Source organism: Salmo salar, chromosome ssa04 (assembly GCF_905237065.1).
Source record: "Salmo salar chromosome ssa04, Ssal_v3.1, whole genome shotgun sequence".
NCBI classification, from domain to species: Eukaryota; Metazoa; Chordata; class Actinopteri; order Salmoniformes; family Salmonidae; genus Salmo; species Salmo salar.
This window is the reverse complement of record NC_059445.1, coordinates 54,731,986-54,751,529: the sequence shown is the minus strand read 5'-3', so window position 1 is coordinate 54,751,529 and position 19,544 is coordinate 54,731,986. Positions and strand designations below refer to the sequence as shown.

Below are 19,544 nucleotides of genomic sequence, written 5' to 3'. Positions count from 1 at the left end.
TCTGCTACCACACGGAAAGCTGTACTGGAGCGCCAAATCCAGGACCAAAAGGCTCAACAGCTTCTACCCCCAAGCCATAAGACTGCTGAACAATTAATCAAATGGCCACCCGGACTATTTACATTGAACCCCCCCACCTTCTGTTTTTTCACTGCTGCTACTTGCTGTTTATTATCTATGCATAGTCACTTTACAAATGACCTCGACTAACCTATACCCCCGCACATTGACTCGGTACCGGTACCCCCTGTATATAGCCTGGTTATTGTTATGTAACTTTCTTGTGTTCTTTTTTGATTATATTTTTTTTACTTTAGATTATTTTGTAAATATTTTCTTAACCCTATTTATTGAACAGCATTGTTGTTAAAGGGCTTGTAAGTAAGCATTTCACGGTAAGGTCTACGCCCGTTGTATTCAGTGCATGCGACAAATAACATTCGATTTGATTTTTTCATCTTTGGGATGCATTGTTGGGACATGCAGGCTGCACAGAATCATTTCAGATTGCCTAGATTTTAAAAGGACTGCTGCAGTCTAAGCATAGCTCTTGGTTCTGCTTCAGTACTTTTGTTTTTGTACCGTGAGGGCAGTTCTATTATCTTTACGGTGCCTTAAAAAAATCCTCTGACAGTCACTGGCTGAACACAAATAATGATGTGGTCCAGCTATCCAGTCAGGTTCCATCTGTAATTTGTAGTCAAGAAGCTTCATATCGCATTTCTAGGAGAGCTTGGATAAAAATACTGTTTTTCTCAATAGGCTTCATTTATACATTGTACATAGGTCCAGGAGGATACTTGCATTAACTGAAGCAAATATGTGTTACTTGGCTGAATTGGGAGAACCAACTACACTGCAAACCTCATTCACATCCTTCATTCTAATGAATAACACTTCCATCTCTAACCATGCAGGCATTCAGAGATAAGGTTTCGTCATACACAAATTAGAGACAGACCAGAGGCTTTAGCATCAAATGAAAGCAGGCTGAATGAAGCCGCTTTGAGCAGTACACCTTCAGCACTGTCTGTCACTCCTCAGACACCCAGCCTGGTCCCCAACAGCAAGGTCAACAACAGTGTGTGTGTGTGTGTGTGTGTGTGTGTGTGTGTGTGTGTGTGTGTGTGTGTGTGTGTGTGTGTGTGTGTGTTGGAGATGAACCCAGAGCTGACCTGCTTCTTTCTATCTCAGGACTCCTGCTTGTCACAGTGCAGCCATTTCATGCCATGTAAGGAGGACTGAGGAGATCTCTCTCTGCCCTGGGCTGGTCCCCACTGGCTGCAGAACAATACTAACACAGCACAGCAACAGTGGACCGCACCACTATGGCCAGCTGCCAGACGTGTTGCTCTCTTCTCACACCACCTCCTCCTGTCAGGTGATGTTCAGAGAGTCTATTCTCAGCCCTAAGGGTTAGTCATGTCTGCTTTGTTAGTAAATTCAGTAAGGAAGTATTGTAATATAATTCACAGTTGTCACTGGGTGATGTTTTTTCTTCTTCTATTTACCAGACCAGAGGTACTGTGTTTTGCAGTAAGGCTTGGACATAACAACAATGGAGTGTGATCTGTTAGTCATGGGACTGTAATTTTTCTGAATTCAGCAGTGTGATGTTGCAGAGAGGACTGAAAACAGACAAGCAATAACAGTGGTACTGATGCATCTGAAACAACAAAGGCAAAACACCCTCAAGGTGTAATTCAAACACTCAAATTATCTGTGCACTCACTCCGTAAAGAACTCTAATGGGATGTGGCAAATGACTAAACAAACTACCCACCGTCTTGGTTCACAGAGCATAACTACTGAATAAACCCCCCAAAAACATTGCACTGCCTCTGCCCCAAGCCGTGTCTGTGTAAACGGCATGTCTCTGGCAGGGGCTTCCTTAGTACTCGGCTCACTGAGCCAGACAGAGACAAGGCAGGTCTCCATCATTACTCATGCACAGGTCATAACACTGGGACAGAGTAACAGATTTATTTTAACAGGGACGTTCATCCTACCTCAGCACACATTTTATATTAAACATTATGTATAAGTGTTACATTATTTCTGTGCTCAATGCCGTTATATCCATGGTACTTTATTGAGGCACATGATTCAAAGTTTTGAATAGAAAACAGTGGTTAGAATACCTTGGTAAGAATATATTTGATGCCTGATGATAATGAATGATAGCCTACATCAAGAATATTTTACTTACTTCTCTCATCAATATACAACTACCTTCTTACTACTACCTCCTCACAGGGGCTTTGTTTTTTTGTAAACAAATCCAAGCACAAAGATACAATTCAGTGCGTGGTAAATTTACTGTTGAAGAAAAAACATTTTATAATAAAGCCATAATAACATGTATTATGTGGTATAGACTACAGTTGAGCAGCGGCGTTTTTAGGATTTCCACACATGTCATAAATCCATACTGCAGAGCTATCCCTGTCCTCTGCCTTGATTGTATTGCTGTTGATGATATCTGGAAATATGCATGTACACCCTGACCCATCTACAGTTGCTAGCCCCAATTCTGACTTGTGCTCTGATATCTGTTTCACTGATTTCTGCTCTCGTAAAAGTCTGGGTTTTCTGCACGTTAACACAAGAAGCTTATTACCTAAAATGGATCAATTGAAAGTGTGGGTTCACAGCTCCAATCCAGATGTGTTGGTCATAACTGAGACGTGGTTAAGGAAGAGTGTTTTAAATACTGATGTTAACCTTTCTGGTTAGAACCTTTTTCGGCAAGACCGATCTTCCAAAGGTGAGGGAGTGGCAATCTTTACCAAGGATCACCTTCAGTGCTCAGTTGTCTCCTCCAAGTCTGTCCCCAAACAATTTGATTTGCTGGTTTTAAGCATTAAACTTTGAAATAGCTCTTTGTTGACTCTTTCTGGGTGTTATCGTCCTCCATCAGCACCGGCCTGTACCCTACCTGCCCTAAGCTCTCTCCTGGCCCCTTACACTAAGTCTGAATTTGTCCTACTAGGTGACCTAAACTGGAACATGCTTAAAGCACCTGACCAAGTCCTAAAGCAATGGGACTCCCTAAATCTTTCTCAGATTATCACCAATCCACAAAGTCTGACTCCAAACACCCAGAAAAGGCTACTCTCCTCGATGTTACCCTCACAAATAATCGTGATAGGTATCAGTCTGGTGTTTTCTGTAATGACCTTAGTGATCACTGTTTTACAGCCTGTGTTCCTAATGCCTGCTCAGTGAAACGACCTGTCCTGATTTGTCATAGACCCTAGCTAAAAAACTTTCATGAGCAAGCTTTCCTTCATGAACTGGCCTCTGTAAAATGGGATAGAATCAGCTTGATCCCCTCTGTTGAAGATGCTTGGACCTTCTTTTTTGATATTTTCAGTGATATTGTTAACAAACACACTACCATAAAGAAAATGAGAATTAAAAACAGGTTCAACCCCTGGTTCGACCGTGATCTTGCAGAGTTACTCCACCTCAAGAATTGCATTTGGCGAAAGGCTCGGCACAAGGCTCTCGTTCATGCAAATGAGAAATAAGTGCACTCAGGCTATCTGAAAGGCCAAAGTTAGTTACTTTAAGGAGCAGTTCTCTCTCTGTGGGTCTAACCCCAAGAAGTTCTGGAAAACGGTTAAAGACCTGGAGAATAAAGCCTCCTCCTCACAGCTGCCTGTCCCTTAAAGTTGATGATGTGGTTGTTACTGACAAGAAGCACATGGCTGAGCTTTTTAATCACCACTTCATTAAGTCAGGATTCCTATTTGACTCAGCCATGCCTCCTTGCCCGTCCAACATTTCCTCATCTCCCACGCCTTCTAATGCGACTATCCCCGATGCTCCTTCCTCATTTTCCCGTCCCGCTACAAAGTTTCTCCCTGCAGGCGGTCACTGAGTCCGAGGTGCTAAAGGATCTCCTTAAACTTGACCCCAAAAAAACATTGGGGTCAGATGGTTTAGACCCTTTCTTCTTTAACCTGTTGAGTATAGGGGGCAGTATTTTCACGGCCGGATGAAAAACGTACCCAAATTAAACTGCCTCCTACTCAGACTCAGAAGGTAGGATATGCATATTATTAGTAGATTTGGATAGAAAACACTCTGAAGTTTCTAGAACTGTTTGAATGATGTCTGTGAGTATAACAGAACTCATATCGCAGGCAAAAACCTGAGAAAAATCCAACCAGGAAGTTTGACCTCACATGGTTGTAGTCATTTCAAATGATGTTTTATCTAAACTACAGTGTCTGTGATGTCATATTGCACTTCCTAAGGCTTCCACTAGATGTCAACCGTCATTAGAACCTTGTTTGAGGCTTCTACAATGCAATTTGATTGAATAATACCCGGAACAGTAAGTGGTCGACCTGGTGTCATTGACTTACCTCGTGCGCACTCACGCAGGGCTAGCCATTTTTATTTTTCTTCTGTAATGAATCTGCTATTGTCCGGTTGGAATATTATCGAAATTCTACATTAAAAACACCCTAAAGATTGATTGAGAACATGGTTTGACATGTTTCTACAAACGCTGAGGGAACTTTATAACTTTTTGTTGACGGTGGATAGATGCATTTTGGAATGGTGATCTGGACGCGCCATCAAAACTGATTTATTTCAACATAAATTATGGACTTTATCGAACAAATGAACATTTCTTGTGGAAGTGGGAGACCTTCCAAGTGCATTCAGCCGAAGATCAGCAAAGGTAAGATAATATTTGTAACATATTTCAGTGTTTTGTGGATGCCGTGGCTGGACGGCTAACTGAATAGCTTGGGGCTCAGTACTCAGAATATTGAACAATGCGCTTTCTCCGTAAAGTTATTTTGAAATCTGACAAAGCGTTTGCATAAAGGAATAGTTCATCTATACTTCTTTAATTAATTGTTATATATTTTGTCAACGTTTATGATGAGTATTTCTGTAAATTATGATGCACATTCACTGGAAATTTAAATATATAAATATGAACTTGATGGAACAAAGAAATGCATGTATTGTCTAACATAATGTCCTAGGAGTGTCATCTGATGAAGTTCGTCAAAGGTTAGTGCATAATTTTAGCTGGTTTTGTGCTTTTGGACGGCTACCCTTGCTTGGAAAATGGCTGTCCTTGCTAGGAAAATGGCTGTGTTGTTGTTTTTTTGCTGTGGTGGTATCCTAACATAATCTAATGTTTTGCTTTCGCTGTAAAGCCTTTTTGAAATTGGACAACGTGGTTGGATTCAGGAGAAGTGTATCTTTAAAATGGTGTAAAATAGTCGTATGTTTGAGAAAATTCAATTGTGGTATTTTAGTTGTTTTTGTATTTCGCGCCATGCGATCCCATTGGCTGTTGGCTATGGGTTCCCCTGGAGGAACGGGGTTCCGCTAGTGGAATGCCTAGATGTAAGAAGTTAAGGTTGCTGCCCCTATTATCGCCAAGCCTATTTCTGACATTTTTAACCTGTCTCTCCTCTCTGGGGAAATTCCCATTGCTTGGAAGGCCGCCACGGTTCATCCTTAATTTAAAGGGGGAGATCAAGCTGATCCTAATTGTTATAGGCCTATTTCTATTTTGCCCTGTTTAACAAAAGTGGTGGAAAAACTGGTCAATAATCAACTGACTGGCTTTCTTGATATCTATAGTGTTCTCTCTGGTATGGAATCTGGTTTCCGCTCAGGTTATGGATGTGTCACTGCAACCTTAAAGGTCCTCAATGATGCCACCACTGCCCTTAATTTTAAACAATATTGTGCTGCTATTTTTATTGACATGGCTAAAGCTTTTGGCACGGTAGACCATTCCATTCTTGTGGGCCGGCTAAGGAGTATTGGTGTCTCTGAGGGGTCTTTGGCCTGGTTTGCTAACTACCTCTCTCAAAGAGTGCAGTGTATAAAATCAGAACATCTGCCGTCTCAGCCACTGCCTGTCACCAAGGGTGTACCCCAAGGCTCGATCCTAGGCCACACGCTCTTCTCAATTTACGTCAATAACATAGCTCAGGCAGTAGGATACAGAAAATAAGTTCATATTCATTTTTAAACAACACAATAGTAATGTTTTAACTTAGGAAGAGTTCAGAAATCAATATTTGGAGGAAGAACCCTGATTTTCAATCATGCCCTCCATCAGTCTTTCACATTGATGTTGGGTGACTTTATGCCACTCCTGGCGCAAAAATTTAAGCAGTTCGGCTTTGTTTGATGGCTTGTGACCATCCATCTTCCTCTTGATCACATTCCAGAGGTTTTCAATGGGGTTCAGGTTTGGAGATTGGGCTGGCCATGACAGGGTCTTGATCTGGTGGTCATCCATCCACACCTTGATTGACCTGGCTGTGTGGCATGGAGCATTGTCCTACTGGAAAAACCAATCCTCATAGTTGGGGAACATTGTCAGAGCAGAAGGAATCAAGTTTTCTTCCTGGACAACCTTGTACGTGGCTTGATTCATGCGTCCTTCACAAAGACAAATCTGCCCAATTCCAGCCTTGCTGAAGCACCCCCAGATCATCACCGATCCTCCACCAAATTTCACAGTGGGTGCGAGATACTGTGGCTTGTAGGCTTCTCCAGGTCTCGCACCCACTGTGAAAAATGGTGGAGGATCGCATGAAAGCTGTGATTGAAAATCAGGGTTATTCCACCAAATATTGATTTTTGAACTCTTCCTAAGTTAAAACATTAGTATTGTGTTGTTTAAAAATTAATATGAACACTGCATCTGTCACGGTTGTCGTACGAAGGAGCGGACCAAAGTGCAGCGTGTGTGTTGTTCCACATTTTATTTTCACTGTGAAACTATGCAATACATACACATAAACTAAAGAACGAAAACAACAAACCGTGACGCAGAGTTAAAACATACACAAACTCAAAAACAATCTTCCACAAACCCAGGTGGAAAAAATTAGAGACAACAAGGACCAGCTGCCTCTAATTGGAGATCATCCCAAACAAAACCTAACATAGAAATACAAAACTAGAACATGACAACATAGAAAACGAAACTAGAAAAAACCCCTGTCACGCCCCGACCTACTCTACCATAGAAAATAACAGTACCCCCCCCCCCAAAAAAATAAAAAATAAAAAAACAGGGCGGGTTAGGGAGGGTGACAAATGTCTATGGCGGCTCTGGTGCAGTAAGCAGAACCTTCTCATCCCGCTGATCCTCCAACAGAGGAGGCGGCTCCGGTTCGGGGTGAAATCCCCGCTCCGCCCGCTGGTCCCTCTGCTTTTGTGCCACCGGACCCTGGATCGTCATCGGAGGAACCGGACCGTAGATCATCGCCGGAGGCTCTGTACTGCAGACCGCCGCCGGAGGTTCTGAACTGCAGACCGCCGGCGGAGGTTCTGGACTGCAGACGGCCGCCGGAGGTTCTGGACTGCAGACGGCCGCCGGAGGTTCTGGACTGCAGACGGCCGCCGGAGGCTCTGGACTGCAGACCGCCGCCGGAGGCTCTGGACTGCGGACCGCCGCCGGAGACTCAGGATTGCGGACCGCCGCCGGAGACCTTGGACAGCGGACCGTCGCTGAAGGTTCCGGTCTGCGGACCGTCTCAGGAGGTTCCGGACTGCGGGCCGTCTCAGGGGGTTCCGGACTGCGGGCCGTCTCAGGAGGTTCCGGACTGCGGGCCGTCTCAGGAGGTTCCGGACTGCGGGCCGTCTCAGGGGGTTGGACGCGTCGTCTCAGGGGGTTCGGACTGCGGGCCGTCTCAGGGGGTTCCGGACTGCGGGCCGTCTCAGGAGGTTCCGGACTGCGGGCCGTCTCAGGAGGTTCCGGACTGCAGACCGTCTCAGGAGGTTCCGGACTGTAAGCCGTCTCAGGAGGTTCCGTAATGTAGGCCGTCTCAGGAGGTTCCGGACTGGGGAACGTCGCTGCAGGCTCCATGCCATGGATCATCACTGCAGGCTCAGCGCCATGGATCCCCACTGGAGGCTTTGTGCCATGGATCATCACTACAGGCTCCGGGCCATGGATCATCACTGGAGGCATCGGACCATGGATCATCACTGGAGGCTTCTTACGTGGAGCCGGAACAGGTCTCACCGGACTAGGGAACATCACTGGAGGCTCCGGACTGGGGAACGTCGCCGGAAGCTCTGGACTGGGAACTGTCGCCGGAAGCTCTGGACTGGGAAGGCGCACTGGAGGCCTGATGCGTGGGGCTGGCAGAGGTGGCGCCAGACTGGTAACACGCACCTCAGGGCAAGTGCGAGGAGCAGGCACAGGGCGTACCAGGCTGGATAGACTCACTGGAGGCCTGGTACGTGGGGCGGGAACAGAGCGCACCGGGCTTTGAATGCGCACTGGCGATATAGTGCGTATCACCGCATAACACGGTGCTCATTCACTCGCTCCCCACTGTAAGCATGAGGAAGTTGGCTCAGGTCTCCAACCTGACTCTGCCAATCTCCCCGTGTGACCCCCCAAAGAAATAATTTGGGGGCTGCCTCTCGTGCTTCCCTTGTTGCCGTGCTCTCGCTGCCTCCACCTGTTCCCATGGGAGGCGCTTTTCTCCTGCCCCTAATTCCTCCAAAGCCCTGGATATACTCCTCCTTATCTCCTCAATAGTCCACTGGTCCATACCACGCTTCTTGGTCCTTTGGTGGTGGGAGATTCTGTCACGGTTGTCGTACGAAGGAGCGGACCAAAGTGCAGCGTGTGTGTCGTTCCACATTTTATTTTCACTGTGAAACTATGCAATACATACACATAAACTAAAGAACGAAAACAACAAACCGTGACGCAGAGTTGAAACATACACAAACTCAAAAACAATCTCCCACAAACCCAGGTGGAAAAAACACCTACTTAAGTATGATCTCCAATTAGAGACAATGAGGACCAGCTGCCTCTAATTGGAGATCATCCCAAACAAAACCCAACATAGAAATACAAAACTAGAACATGACAACATAGAAAAACTAAACTAGAAAACCCCCCTGTCACGCCTCGACCTCCTCTACCATAGAAAATAACAGCTTTCTATGGTCAGGACGTGACAGCATCTTTTTTGTTATTTTGACCAGTTGTCATTTTCTGCAAATAAATGCTCTAAATGACAATATTTTTGGGGGGAATTTGGTATAAATTTTGTCAGTAGTTTATAGAATAAAACAAAAATGTTCATTTTACCCAAACACATACCTATAAATAGTAAAACCAGAGAAACTGATAATTTTGTAGTGGTCTCTTAATATCTTCCAGAGCTGTATATACAGTACCAGTCAAACGTTTGGACACACCTACTCATTCCATGTTTTTTCTTAGTTTTTCTATTTTCTACATCGTAGAATAATAATGAAGACATCAAGTATATGAAATAACACATATGGAATCATGTAGTAACCAAAAATGTGTTAAACAAATAAAGTCTTAAAGTAATGATGGACTGTCGATTCTCTTTGCTTATTTGAGCTGTTCATGCCATAATATGGACTTGGTCTTTTACCAAATAGGGATATCTTCTGTATACCAACCTTGTAACAACACAACTGATTGGCTCAAACGCATTAAGAAGGAAAGAAATTCCACAAATTAACTTTTAACAAGGCACACCTGTTAATTGGAATGGATTCCACGTGACTACCTCATGAAGCTGGTTGAAAGAATGCCAAGAGTGTGCAAAGCTGTGATCAGGGCAAAGAGTGGCTACTTTGAAGAATCTCAAATATAAAATATATTTTGATTTGTTAAACCCATTTTTGGTTCTTACATGATTCCATATGTTATTTCACAGTTGTGATGTCTTCACTATTATTCTACAATGTAGACAATTGTAAAAAATAAAGAAAAACCCTTGAATGAGTAGGTGTGCCCAAACTTTTGACTGGTACTGAGATATATATTATAGGCTACACTAGGCTACTACAATAAATAAACTTTCCAGTGACACACTGACTTACTAAATGATGAAGATGAAGCCATAGGCTACTCACCGGTGATGGCCGATGTGCTCGTCGTTGATAATCTCAAGATAAACTTTGTAAAACAGTGCTGCTGCTGTTCACTCAAAATTGGGAGTTGTTGAGAATGTATTTCTCTATTGGTTCTACAGAGAGATTAGTCTTCTGTTTTCAGCAGTGGGCATTTGCTTCCAAATTATATGTTTTTATTCACAATTGTATTTAGAAATTTGCAAAAGGCGAACTGACAGCCTCAACCAACTAAAGTAAAATAATCCATAGTTCCCATTCAAGTCAGGACTGGCAGCCATCACTAGTGTACCCATTAACAGTCAAATTGACGGTAAGAGGTTCCAAAAGCCTTCTATGGATTATGTCTATGGCCACAACACATTTGGTGCACAGAGGATTACCGATAACTGACAAAATAAAGACAACACTTGAGTAAATGAGGGATACAAATGATATGTTTTGCTGTGGGGTAAATTTTCCTGGCATTGTTTAGGTCCACTTGTAGAATCTATGACAAGGCACATTGAAGCTGTTCTGGCAGGTTGGTGGCCCAACACCCTTTAAGACACTTTATGTTGGTGTTTTCTTTATTTGGGCAGTTAGGCCTACTTGTATGTGCTTGTGATAAAACATACTCTGCGGCTAAATTATGCTCTCTGGTGTACTTTGAACATTGAGAGTGGGCCCTAGTGCCTCATTATCTTAAAGTTGATCTCACTAAGTGTGCACATGATACCAGTGGTGTAAAGTACTTAAGTAAAAAATACTTTAAAGTACTACTTAAGTCGTTTTGGGGGGTATCTGTACTTCACTACTTACATTTCTGACAACTTTTACTTTTACTCCACTACATTCTTAAAGAAAATAATATACTTTTTACAACGTACATTTTCCCTGACACACAAAAGTACTCGTTACATTTTGAATGCTTAACAGGACAGGAAAATGGTCCAATTCACACACTTATCAAGAGAACATCCCTGGTCACCAATAATGTCTTGGTCATCCCTACTGCCTTGGTCATTCCTACTGCCCCTGATCTTGAGGACTCACTAAACACAAATGCTTTGTTTGTAAATTATGTCTATGGAGTGTGCCCCTGGCTGGCAGTAAAAAAAAAAAAGGTCATTGTGCCATCTGGTTTGCTTAAAATAAAGAATGTGAAATGATTTATACTTTTACTTTTGATACTAAGTATATTTTAGCAATAACATTTACTTTTAATAATTAAGTATATTTAAAACCAAATACCTTTTACACTTTTACTCAAGTAGTATTTTACTGGGTGACTCACTTTTACTTGAGTCATTTTATATTAAGGTATCTTTACTTTAACTCAAGTATTGGGTACTTTTTCCACCACTGCATGATACAATGTGTGGATTTGTGTTTCATCTGTCAATAGAATTTACAACTTACTTGTATGAGCTGCCAATTGTTACTTCCTGTTTTAACTGCCTGTTTAGCGCATCTAACGCCGCCCTGCCTCTGGCCCCTGCCGCGTCTTCTCGCTCCACTTTGATGCTAACTTTCTTTTCACCATCCTTCTCTGCAGTTTGGTTATTTGTACTCCCTCCCAGAATTTCTTTCTCTTGCACTTTGTCAGCAATTTCGCTTTTCTCCACCCCACTGTCAACTTCCGCGTGTGCATGGTAGTGTTTGGACCTATCCTGGACACAGTCACCGCCGATGGAGATGGAGGGATTGGGCCTGGCAATCCAAGGATGGTCGTCCCTTTTCGGAATGGGCCATGGCTTGAAATCCTTCTGATATTGTGTCTTGTTGTTAAAAGGGGTCTCGGGAGTGTGATATTCATTCTTAGGTTTACAGCTTGGCTCAGGGCGCACGTTCCAGTGCTTAAAGTCTTGGCGCATTACAGAACCACATGCGCGCTCCTCAGACACAGCGGTTCCCGTTGCGGGGTGCTCACAAGCCGCTACCGCCTTGTCCTCGTGAGCGGGTTGAGTTTCTATGGCGACCGCGCTTGCCTGTGCCTGGTGATGCGGTTGTTTTTGTTGGTGCTGCAGTTGAAGATGCTGCATCTCCGAGACGTCGTACCTGGTGAAAACCAATGGCACCGAAATGTCCCCCTTGTCCAGCTGGTTCCAGAAGCGGGCCATACAGCACGCCCTGGTGATGCAGGGCCACGCCATGATGTCGGCTTTAGCTCAGTTCCTGCGCCCGATACAATGGCACTCTCTGTCTCTCCTAGGCTCTTGATGGGCACCAGTGTTCTGTTAAAGGAACAAAATGAGGAACAAAATGTCCGAGTTGTTGAATGGATACGATGTTTAGCGAAAATAGAGGAATTATACATCCATGATGCAAATATTACGAATACAGAGATTGGATGCTTAATTAGCGTTATTACAACCTCCCCTCTCGCTGATGTTTTCCCTTTGCGCTGCTCTCAGCTCTGCTCGTTCTGTCCTGTCATGCACATTGCTCTATGATAGTGCACTGCAAGGAAAATCGGCCCCGCCTGTGCGCTCAGCATCCCCCCACGAGAGGATGCTCAGAATTGGAGCAGAGAAATATCACCTGGCATCGTCATCATCATGTAATGTCTGCAGTGGGAGGAGAGACGTTTTCATGCCTCAACCCATTCCATTATAGTTTTATGTCGCCATACTGTGTTTATGTATTGCTAGTAATTAATAAAACATGAGAGGTTGATGGTTTGCTTTATAGCATATCAAATAGGAAATCAATTGAACAGTGGCCAATACTGCAATTTGATCTAGAAAGGTTTAGAGCAGAAATCAGAAATGCAGACATATTTCATGTGTGTATGTGTCATTGTATGGAAGCTTTGGAGTAAGTGATAGGAGAGAAGTTGGCTTTGTGATCAGGGGTCTTACCTCTGTTTAACAACAGAGGACAGATGGTGATTTCTGCTCTGAAGTAGACAATGCCTACTCATTATACACAATCAAGAGTAGCGCCACACTGAGCATCTGAAAACGTTTGCACGTGAATGATGGGAAACACTAATGACTCATTCTGTATTAGTTTTCACTCTGTTATTACTGTAATTCTAGATGCATAAAACAAGTTATTTTAAGGTACAGCTACAAGATCATTCATTCATTGCCTAGCAAAAATCCTGGAATCATTGATTAATACTCAGTTTAGACCCCCCATTGATCTTATAAATATCTGGGCATCTGGATTGACGAAAAGCTATCTTTTAAAAAGCATGTTGACGAGTTAGTCAAAAAAAATTAAGTATTAAGTTGGGCTTCTTCTGTAGGAATAGGGCTTGCCTTTCATGAAATAGTAGAAAACAGATCATTCAGTCTACATTTATTCCTGTTATAGATTATGGAGATATTATATACGTGAATGTAGCTACCAGTGTTTTGAAGCCTTTGGACACAATTTATCATAGCGCACTTCGTTTTATAACGTCTGACAGTTTTGACACTCACCACTGCATCCTTTATCATTAGTTGGTTGGACCTCTCTACAAACACACAGGTCACTTCATAATTCTGTTTTTGTTATAAAGCCTTTCATAATAAACTACCAATTTACTTAACATCATTGTTGAAATATAGAAACTCGGATTACAACACTTGGTCACAGGTTTGGTTAATGCTGGAGACTCCACGTGTATCCACAGAGTTGTTAAATCTTCCTTTTCCTATCAGGCCCCTATCATGTTGAATAATCTCCAAGTAACGTTTCATTTGGATATGTTGTTGTCTCTGGGTCAGTTTAGGAGAAAGTGATTTTCATATTTATAAATGTCTTTGTTTTGTTTGATTGTTTGTGTATATAATATTTGCTGTTTATTTAATTTTGTGTTTTAAATTGTTTATCATTTTCTTTTCTTTATTGTTCCCAGGGCATATTTGCAAATGAGACCTAGCTCTCAATGCGTTTTTTCCCTGGTTAAATAGAAGTTAATACATTTTCACTTTCAGGAAATCAGATTGCATAAAATTCTTTAAATGGCTTGTGAGATCATACAATTAAAGAATGGTATTTATAGGATAGGTTATTAGTGTCACTTTAAATAGATTCCCTCGAGGTTATGATAGATGCCAGATTTCCATCTGTTTACGGCCTAGTTAGATAGCCCCAAATAATCAATATGAAGTGAAAGGGAAAAGTCACAATCAGTAATAAACAATCTAAACCAGTTAATTAACACAAAAAGATTGATAACACCAGGGTCTTATCAATCAGTATGTGTGTGTTCAGCTATACATCACCCCTATTAACTTGTTAGATTTATTTAATATATATATTTTTTTATTTAACTAGGCAAGTCAGTTAAGAACAAATTCTTATTTACAATGACAGCCTACCCCATCCAAACCCGGACGACGCTGGGTCAATTGTGCACCACCCTATGGGACTCCTAATCACAGCCAGTTGTGATACAGCCTGGAATCGAACCAGGGTCTGTAGTGACCCCTCCAATGTACGGTTTTTTACCCTTGTGACTGACGCCATCTCTGTGTTGCCGGAGTCTCCCTCAACTCCTATGGAAAGGACACGACATCATGAGGCCTCTGAAAGTGACCTGAGTTACTGCCCTAAGACAACAACAGGTAATGTTACTGCCCCATCAGCAACGTGCTGTTGGAACACAGGAGTGATGGTTGCTGATAATGGGCCTCTGTGCGCCTGTGTAGATATTCCATTGGAGATCGGCCGTTTCCAGCTACAGTGGACATTTGCAACATTAGCGGTGTCTGCACTGTATTTCTGATCAAATTGATGTTGTTTTGATGGACAGGGTGTGTGCTTTTCTTTCAAAGGCGAGTACATTTCTGAGTGAACCCAAACTTTTGAAAGGTAGTGTAGATTTAAAAAATATATTTTCATGATACTTCAAGGGCTTAAAATTCTAAATCAAATAGCAAAAAGATCCTTGGTATGACATTCTTAAAACAATTCCATATAGCTTAGTAGAACCCCCCCCCAACAGGGCTTAGACTGTTTAATGTGAAAAATATGGGGTTAAATACATGTTCAAAAAGAATAACAGATCTTTCTTATACTTTATCTCAGATATAGGAAAGACACTTCAGAACAAACTTAATTTAGATTTTTTTGGGGGGGACTATCTGTTTTTCCATGTAGTGAATCTGTTTGTATGGTCTAATAGCAGTGAGGCCGAATAAAAATGTTCATCAAATATATTTTTTACATATTTTTTGATACTTCAAGGGTTCCTAAAATTCAAACGCAAATAGCAAAATGATACGTGGTATGACCTTCTTAACACTCAATTTAAACATGGGATCCATGAGTTGATCTGACTCTGGGGAAATAGATAAAGGGCTTCATTGCAAAAATCCCGAAGTATCCCTTTAATATGGGTTCAAAGTCTTCAGGGGAGAAATTAGCTCCCATTAAATAGGTTTACTGTGCCAGCTGCTTTCTGTGGTGTGCCAATGTTTCCATTTCATTGATTATACTTAATTTCAGTTGGAAATTTAAAGTAAGTAAAGTAATATGCTAATAGCTTTAGTGTTATATTTATCAGTCAGCTAATATCAGCTAATATCATCCAGCTGTTTAATCCTAAGTATCCTATTTCAATTAGATTAGCAGTCAAGTATATTTGATCAGACACACATCACACACACACTTTTTGTAACAATAACTTAATAATGTTTAATCTAGTCATTTATTGATTATTTTTCATTACAAAACAAAAAAAATGCAGTTTGGGGCTGAACAGTTTCAATATTACCAAAACCGAAAAAAACATTTTTGTAAAACAATATGGACTTGTTTTGATATTGTTTAGCTATTTTAAAACTATAGCTACTAGACAGTACGTCACTGTTGAAAATCAACTCCGATAACAAATACTTGTATATTTTGAATTAGTTTTTTTTCTTGATTTGTTATTTTGATTTCCATCCATCTGTTTTGGGATAGTATTCTTAGGACTTAGGACTTTATCGAACAAAACGACCATTTGTTGTGTAGCTGGGACCCTTGGGATTGCAAACAGAGGAAGATCTTCAAAGGTAAGTGATTTATTTTATCGCTATTTCTGACTTTGTGACGCCTCTGCTGGTTTGGAAAATGTTTTTAATGGTTTTGTGTGTGGGGCACTGTCCTCAGATAATCGCATGGTATGCTTTGAAGCCTTTTTGAAGCCTTTTTGAAATCTGACAACGCAGTTGGATTATCAAGAAGTTAAGCTTTTAAATGATGTAAGACACTTGTGTGTTCATGAATGTTTAATATTACAATTTTTGTATTTTGAATTTCGCGCTCTGCAATTTCACCGGATGTTGTCGAGGTGGGATGCTAGCGCCCCACCTATCCCAAATAAGTTTTTAAGTCATCCATATTCTTGTCACATCCTGACCAGTATAGAGTATATTTGGTTATTGTAGTTTGGTCAGGACGTGGCAGAGGGTAGTTGATGTATGTATTATGGGGTTTGTCACTGGTCTATGTCTGTGTTTCTATGTCTAGTTGATTAGGGTTGGACTCTCAATTGAAGGCAGGTGTGTTGAGTTGCCTTTGATTGGGAGTCCTATATAGTAGGGTGTGTTTGTCTTTGTTTTTCGTGGGTAGTTGTTTGAGAGCACTGCTTTTTGTTGAGCCTGCTTTCACTGTTTCATGTCGCTAGTTTGTTTATTGTTTTCTTCCGTGGTGTTCGCATTATTTGATAAATAAATATGTTGAGCACGAAACCCGCTGCGCTTTGGTCCCATTCTCTCTACGACGACAAACATGACAATTCTCCAGTAATACATTCGCAGACGCTATGGTATTGGTTCTAATACAAGGTATTAAGTGCCGTGACCAATTAATTATTATCCAGGGTAGTGGGTAGCGCTACATTGGAAAATAGTTAATAGAAGGTGTGTATTATAGACGGGAGTGAAGAAATCCAAAACACCCTGAACACCGTCGGGAGAGGTTAGGGAATAATAACTATTGATATGGCGACAAACGGCCCCGATTCTCCCTGTAATATGGAGCTAGAGGATTTTAATAAAACCATGGAGGCGCTGAAAGAAGTGCACCAGCATTCTACCAATTCGGCTCGAATATTGGAAAGATTGAGCAAACTGGATAAAATTAGGCAACATTTCCCTGCTGATGGAGAATTCAAATAAAGAATTCAGGGAGGCAATTATGACTTGCAACAAAGACATAAAACCAGAATCAAAAGCTCAATACACCAACGTTTTGATGTCAGCATTCTATCAACAAAAAATGCACCACGATAAACCCGGAATGAGTACCAGTACGCAGCCACAGAAATACTGGGAGTGCATTGATAGAATTTGCATTTCTGCTTTGATGGCAGGTTTGAACCCTGTGATCAAAACAGTAATTGTGGGGGTAGTGGATGAAATACGGCAGGATGTTTTGAGAGTGGAATATAACTCCGCTCACTTTGCAGACGTGCGAGGGGTAATAGGGCCATTGGGAAAAATCACTATAGTTTCAATGGCCAAGGTAAACCAAAGAAATGTAGTGGAAAAGCAACAAAGCGTAGGGAGTCAGAGTCCTGTTTTAGGTGTGGGGCTATTGGTCATTGGAAAAGGGAGTGTAAAGTGGGTAATGGAGCCTGCTGTATTCAGAGAAAATGCTGCCAGGCAAAGCGTTTGCATCTTTTTCAAAAGAGCAGCAACAAATCCTTTTGAGAGTAGCAGGAGAGGAAATGTCACATATCAGTGTATAGCCTCGGATCGATCGATAGTGGTTCATAGAGATTACAGTTTCTATGTGAAGGAAGACATATGAGATCACGTCTTACCTAACCTTTTAGTAGAGGCCAGGGATCAAATATCGCGGATTCCTTACGATGAGAAATTGGTTAAAATTTCCACAGGAAAATGTCTTTTGCGTTGAAGAATCTAGGTGAAATGCCAGGGGAAGGGATTCTAAAGGTAACACATTTAAATTATATGGCCAAACACTCCTTGCAAACTCAGAAAGTCTTGGGGGATTTTTTGATCTCATGAGACATTTTATGTGGTTTTACTTTGAAGAGATTTACGTTTTATGTCGTCTTATTCTGAAATAGATTTCTAGAATATACGAAAAGGTAGAGGGGTAACAAGGAATTAGCAAAGGAGTTACTAAACCTAAAATGAACTTCATTTTTTTTGTTTGCTCATGAACATTGTGGTGGATTGAAACAAACATTTAATGATTGGAGTAAGGACAGTGGATTTACAATTATCAGGTTTGGTTTATAATTAATACTTTTGGATTGCTGATTAAAATGTAGCATAGTGAGTGCTAACGAAATGTACACTTTCTTTTTCAAAAGAGGGGGTTTCATTATTTCTCGTTGGAATGTCCCCGGAGACTGTGGGCTTTGGGGAGAGCAGTTAGTGATATTCTGCAGTTTTAAGTATAAAAGTATCTGGTTTAGGCCATAAACTGAGTTCCAGATAAGTGAGGCCTGTGCATGTGTGTTGTGGACCTACGGTTCACTAGCACGCACACACCATTTACCGGTTACGAATAGGCATTAGTGGTGTTGATACTGTGGGATTTATTTTTGGATGGGATCTTTCAATTCAGTTTTAAATTGGGTATGCAGAAGGATGGAAATGTTTTGAAAGGTATTTAAATGGTTTTCGGAAGGTCAGGGAAAGAAAAGGGAGAGGAAATATTTTAATGGGGTTGAATGCCCTGTATCCTGACTTTCTGGTGAGGCCTGATCAATCCCACTAGAAAAGATCGGAACAAGTGGGAATTAATTATAAAATGAATGAGAAACACCAGTCGCTATTCAAAGTGTACCATTTCTTTATGAAATACTATTATTTCCTTAAGGAGTTATAAAGAGTTGCAATTCTAAGTTGAATAGTTATTCAAACGTGTTTATTTTTGATTTAACATGTTTTTTAATCATGTGTTCGAGCGGGAAAATTACCGGTTCCCTGGGGTCCTGGTCTTTGAGTAAATATACAGAGGTACTTTGTTCAGTCTGCATATAGAAGGGAAAATATATGTTAATAAGGGATGACAGTTACTCCAAATGGATTGTGATACATGTATTGCTGATTTCATTTTTTGTTTTTGTTTCGATACAAATTTCACCAGATTGGGATTTATGGAGTGTGGGATTTCTGCGAAGGTTTAGGGTGCTAACTTCATGATCTGGTAACACTTCTGAGAGGTTGCCAGTAGAATAAGCGAGTATGGACTAATTTTGAAAATGGTTTTAGCAGTAACAGTATGTTGTTGTGCTCTTTGACATTTGTTGTAGAGATAATGTTATTAAGAAAAGGTTAATGTAATAATTTGTCATATAGTCAATGCTTGTCTAGATTTCCTGAAACAGAAATGAATTGAACTAAACTGTTGTTCTGATCTATGCTTTTTTGAGGTTATCATGGAAGGTGACGTCAGATTGTGTCTTAATGCATGGTAGGAATAATCTGACCACAAACAGTGTGTGTGAACCTCAAAACCCTCCCTAACCAGCTGAAGAAAGAGCGACAAAGGCATGCAATGCGACAGTGACTTTTAACACTTCTATCTGAGTCCGAGCCATAAACCTGGGTGCGGGCTGCAGTAGTGCTGGGAGCGGGTGTGGAGTGAGCGTGGAGAGAGAGAACGGCTCAGGTGAGAGACTCGTGTACGTGGGAGAAAAGGATGAATCTACTTGGATATTGAAATCAGGACATTATCAA

General features: G+C 41.5%; 1 protein-coding gene across 3 annotated transcripts in view; it reads right to left on the bottom strand.

The window, feature by feature from the left end:
• LOC106603536 (microtubule-associated protein 6) overlaps positions 1-12,419 on the bottom strand; it is a 36,027-nt gene extending 23,608 nt beyond the window's left edge. The window contains exons 1-2 of one of the 3 annotated variants that reach the window (XM_014197362.2): positions 12,275-12,419; positions 11,320-12,134 (exon numbers count right to left, since the gene is read on the bottom strand). In XM_014197362.2, coding sequence (XP_014052837.1) covers positions 11,320-12,053 — 734 coding nt within the window. In that variant the 5' untranslated portion in view covers positions 12,054-12,134; positions 12,275-12,419. Of the gene's footprint in view, positions 1-11,319 lie in introns of all 3 variants that reach the window. The other 2 variants (XM_014197361.2, XM_014197364.2) reach the window with 2 other exon arrangements.
• Between the last annotated feature and the right edge of the window lie 7,125 nt (positions 12,420-19,544).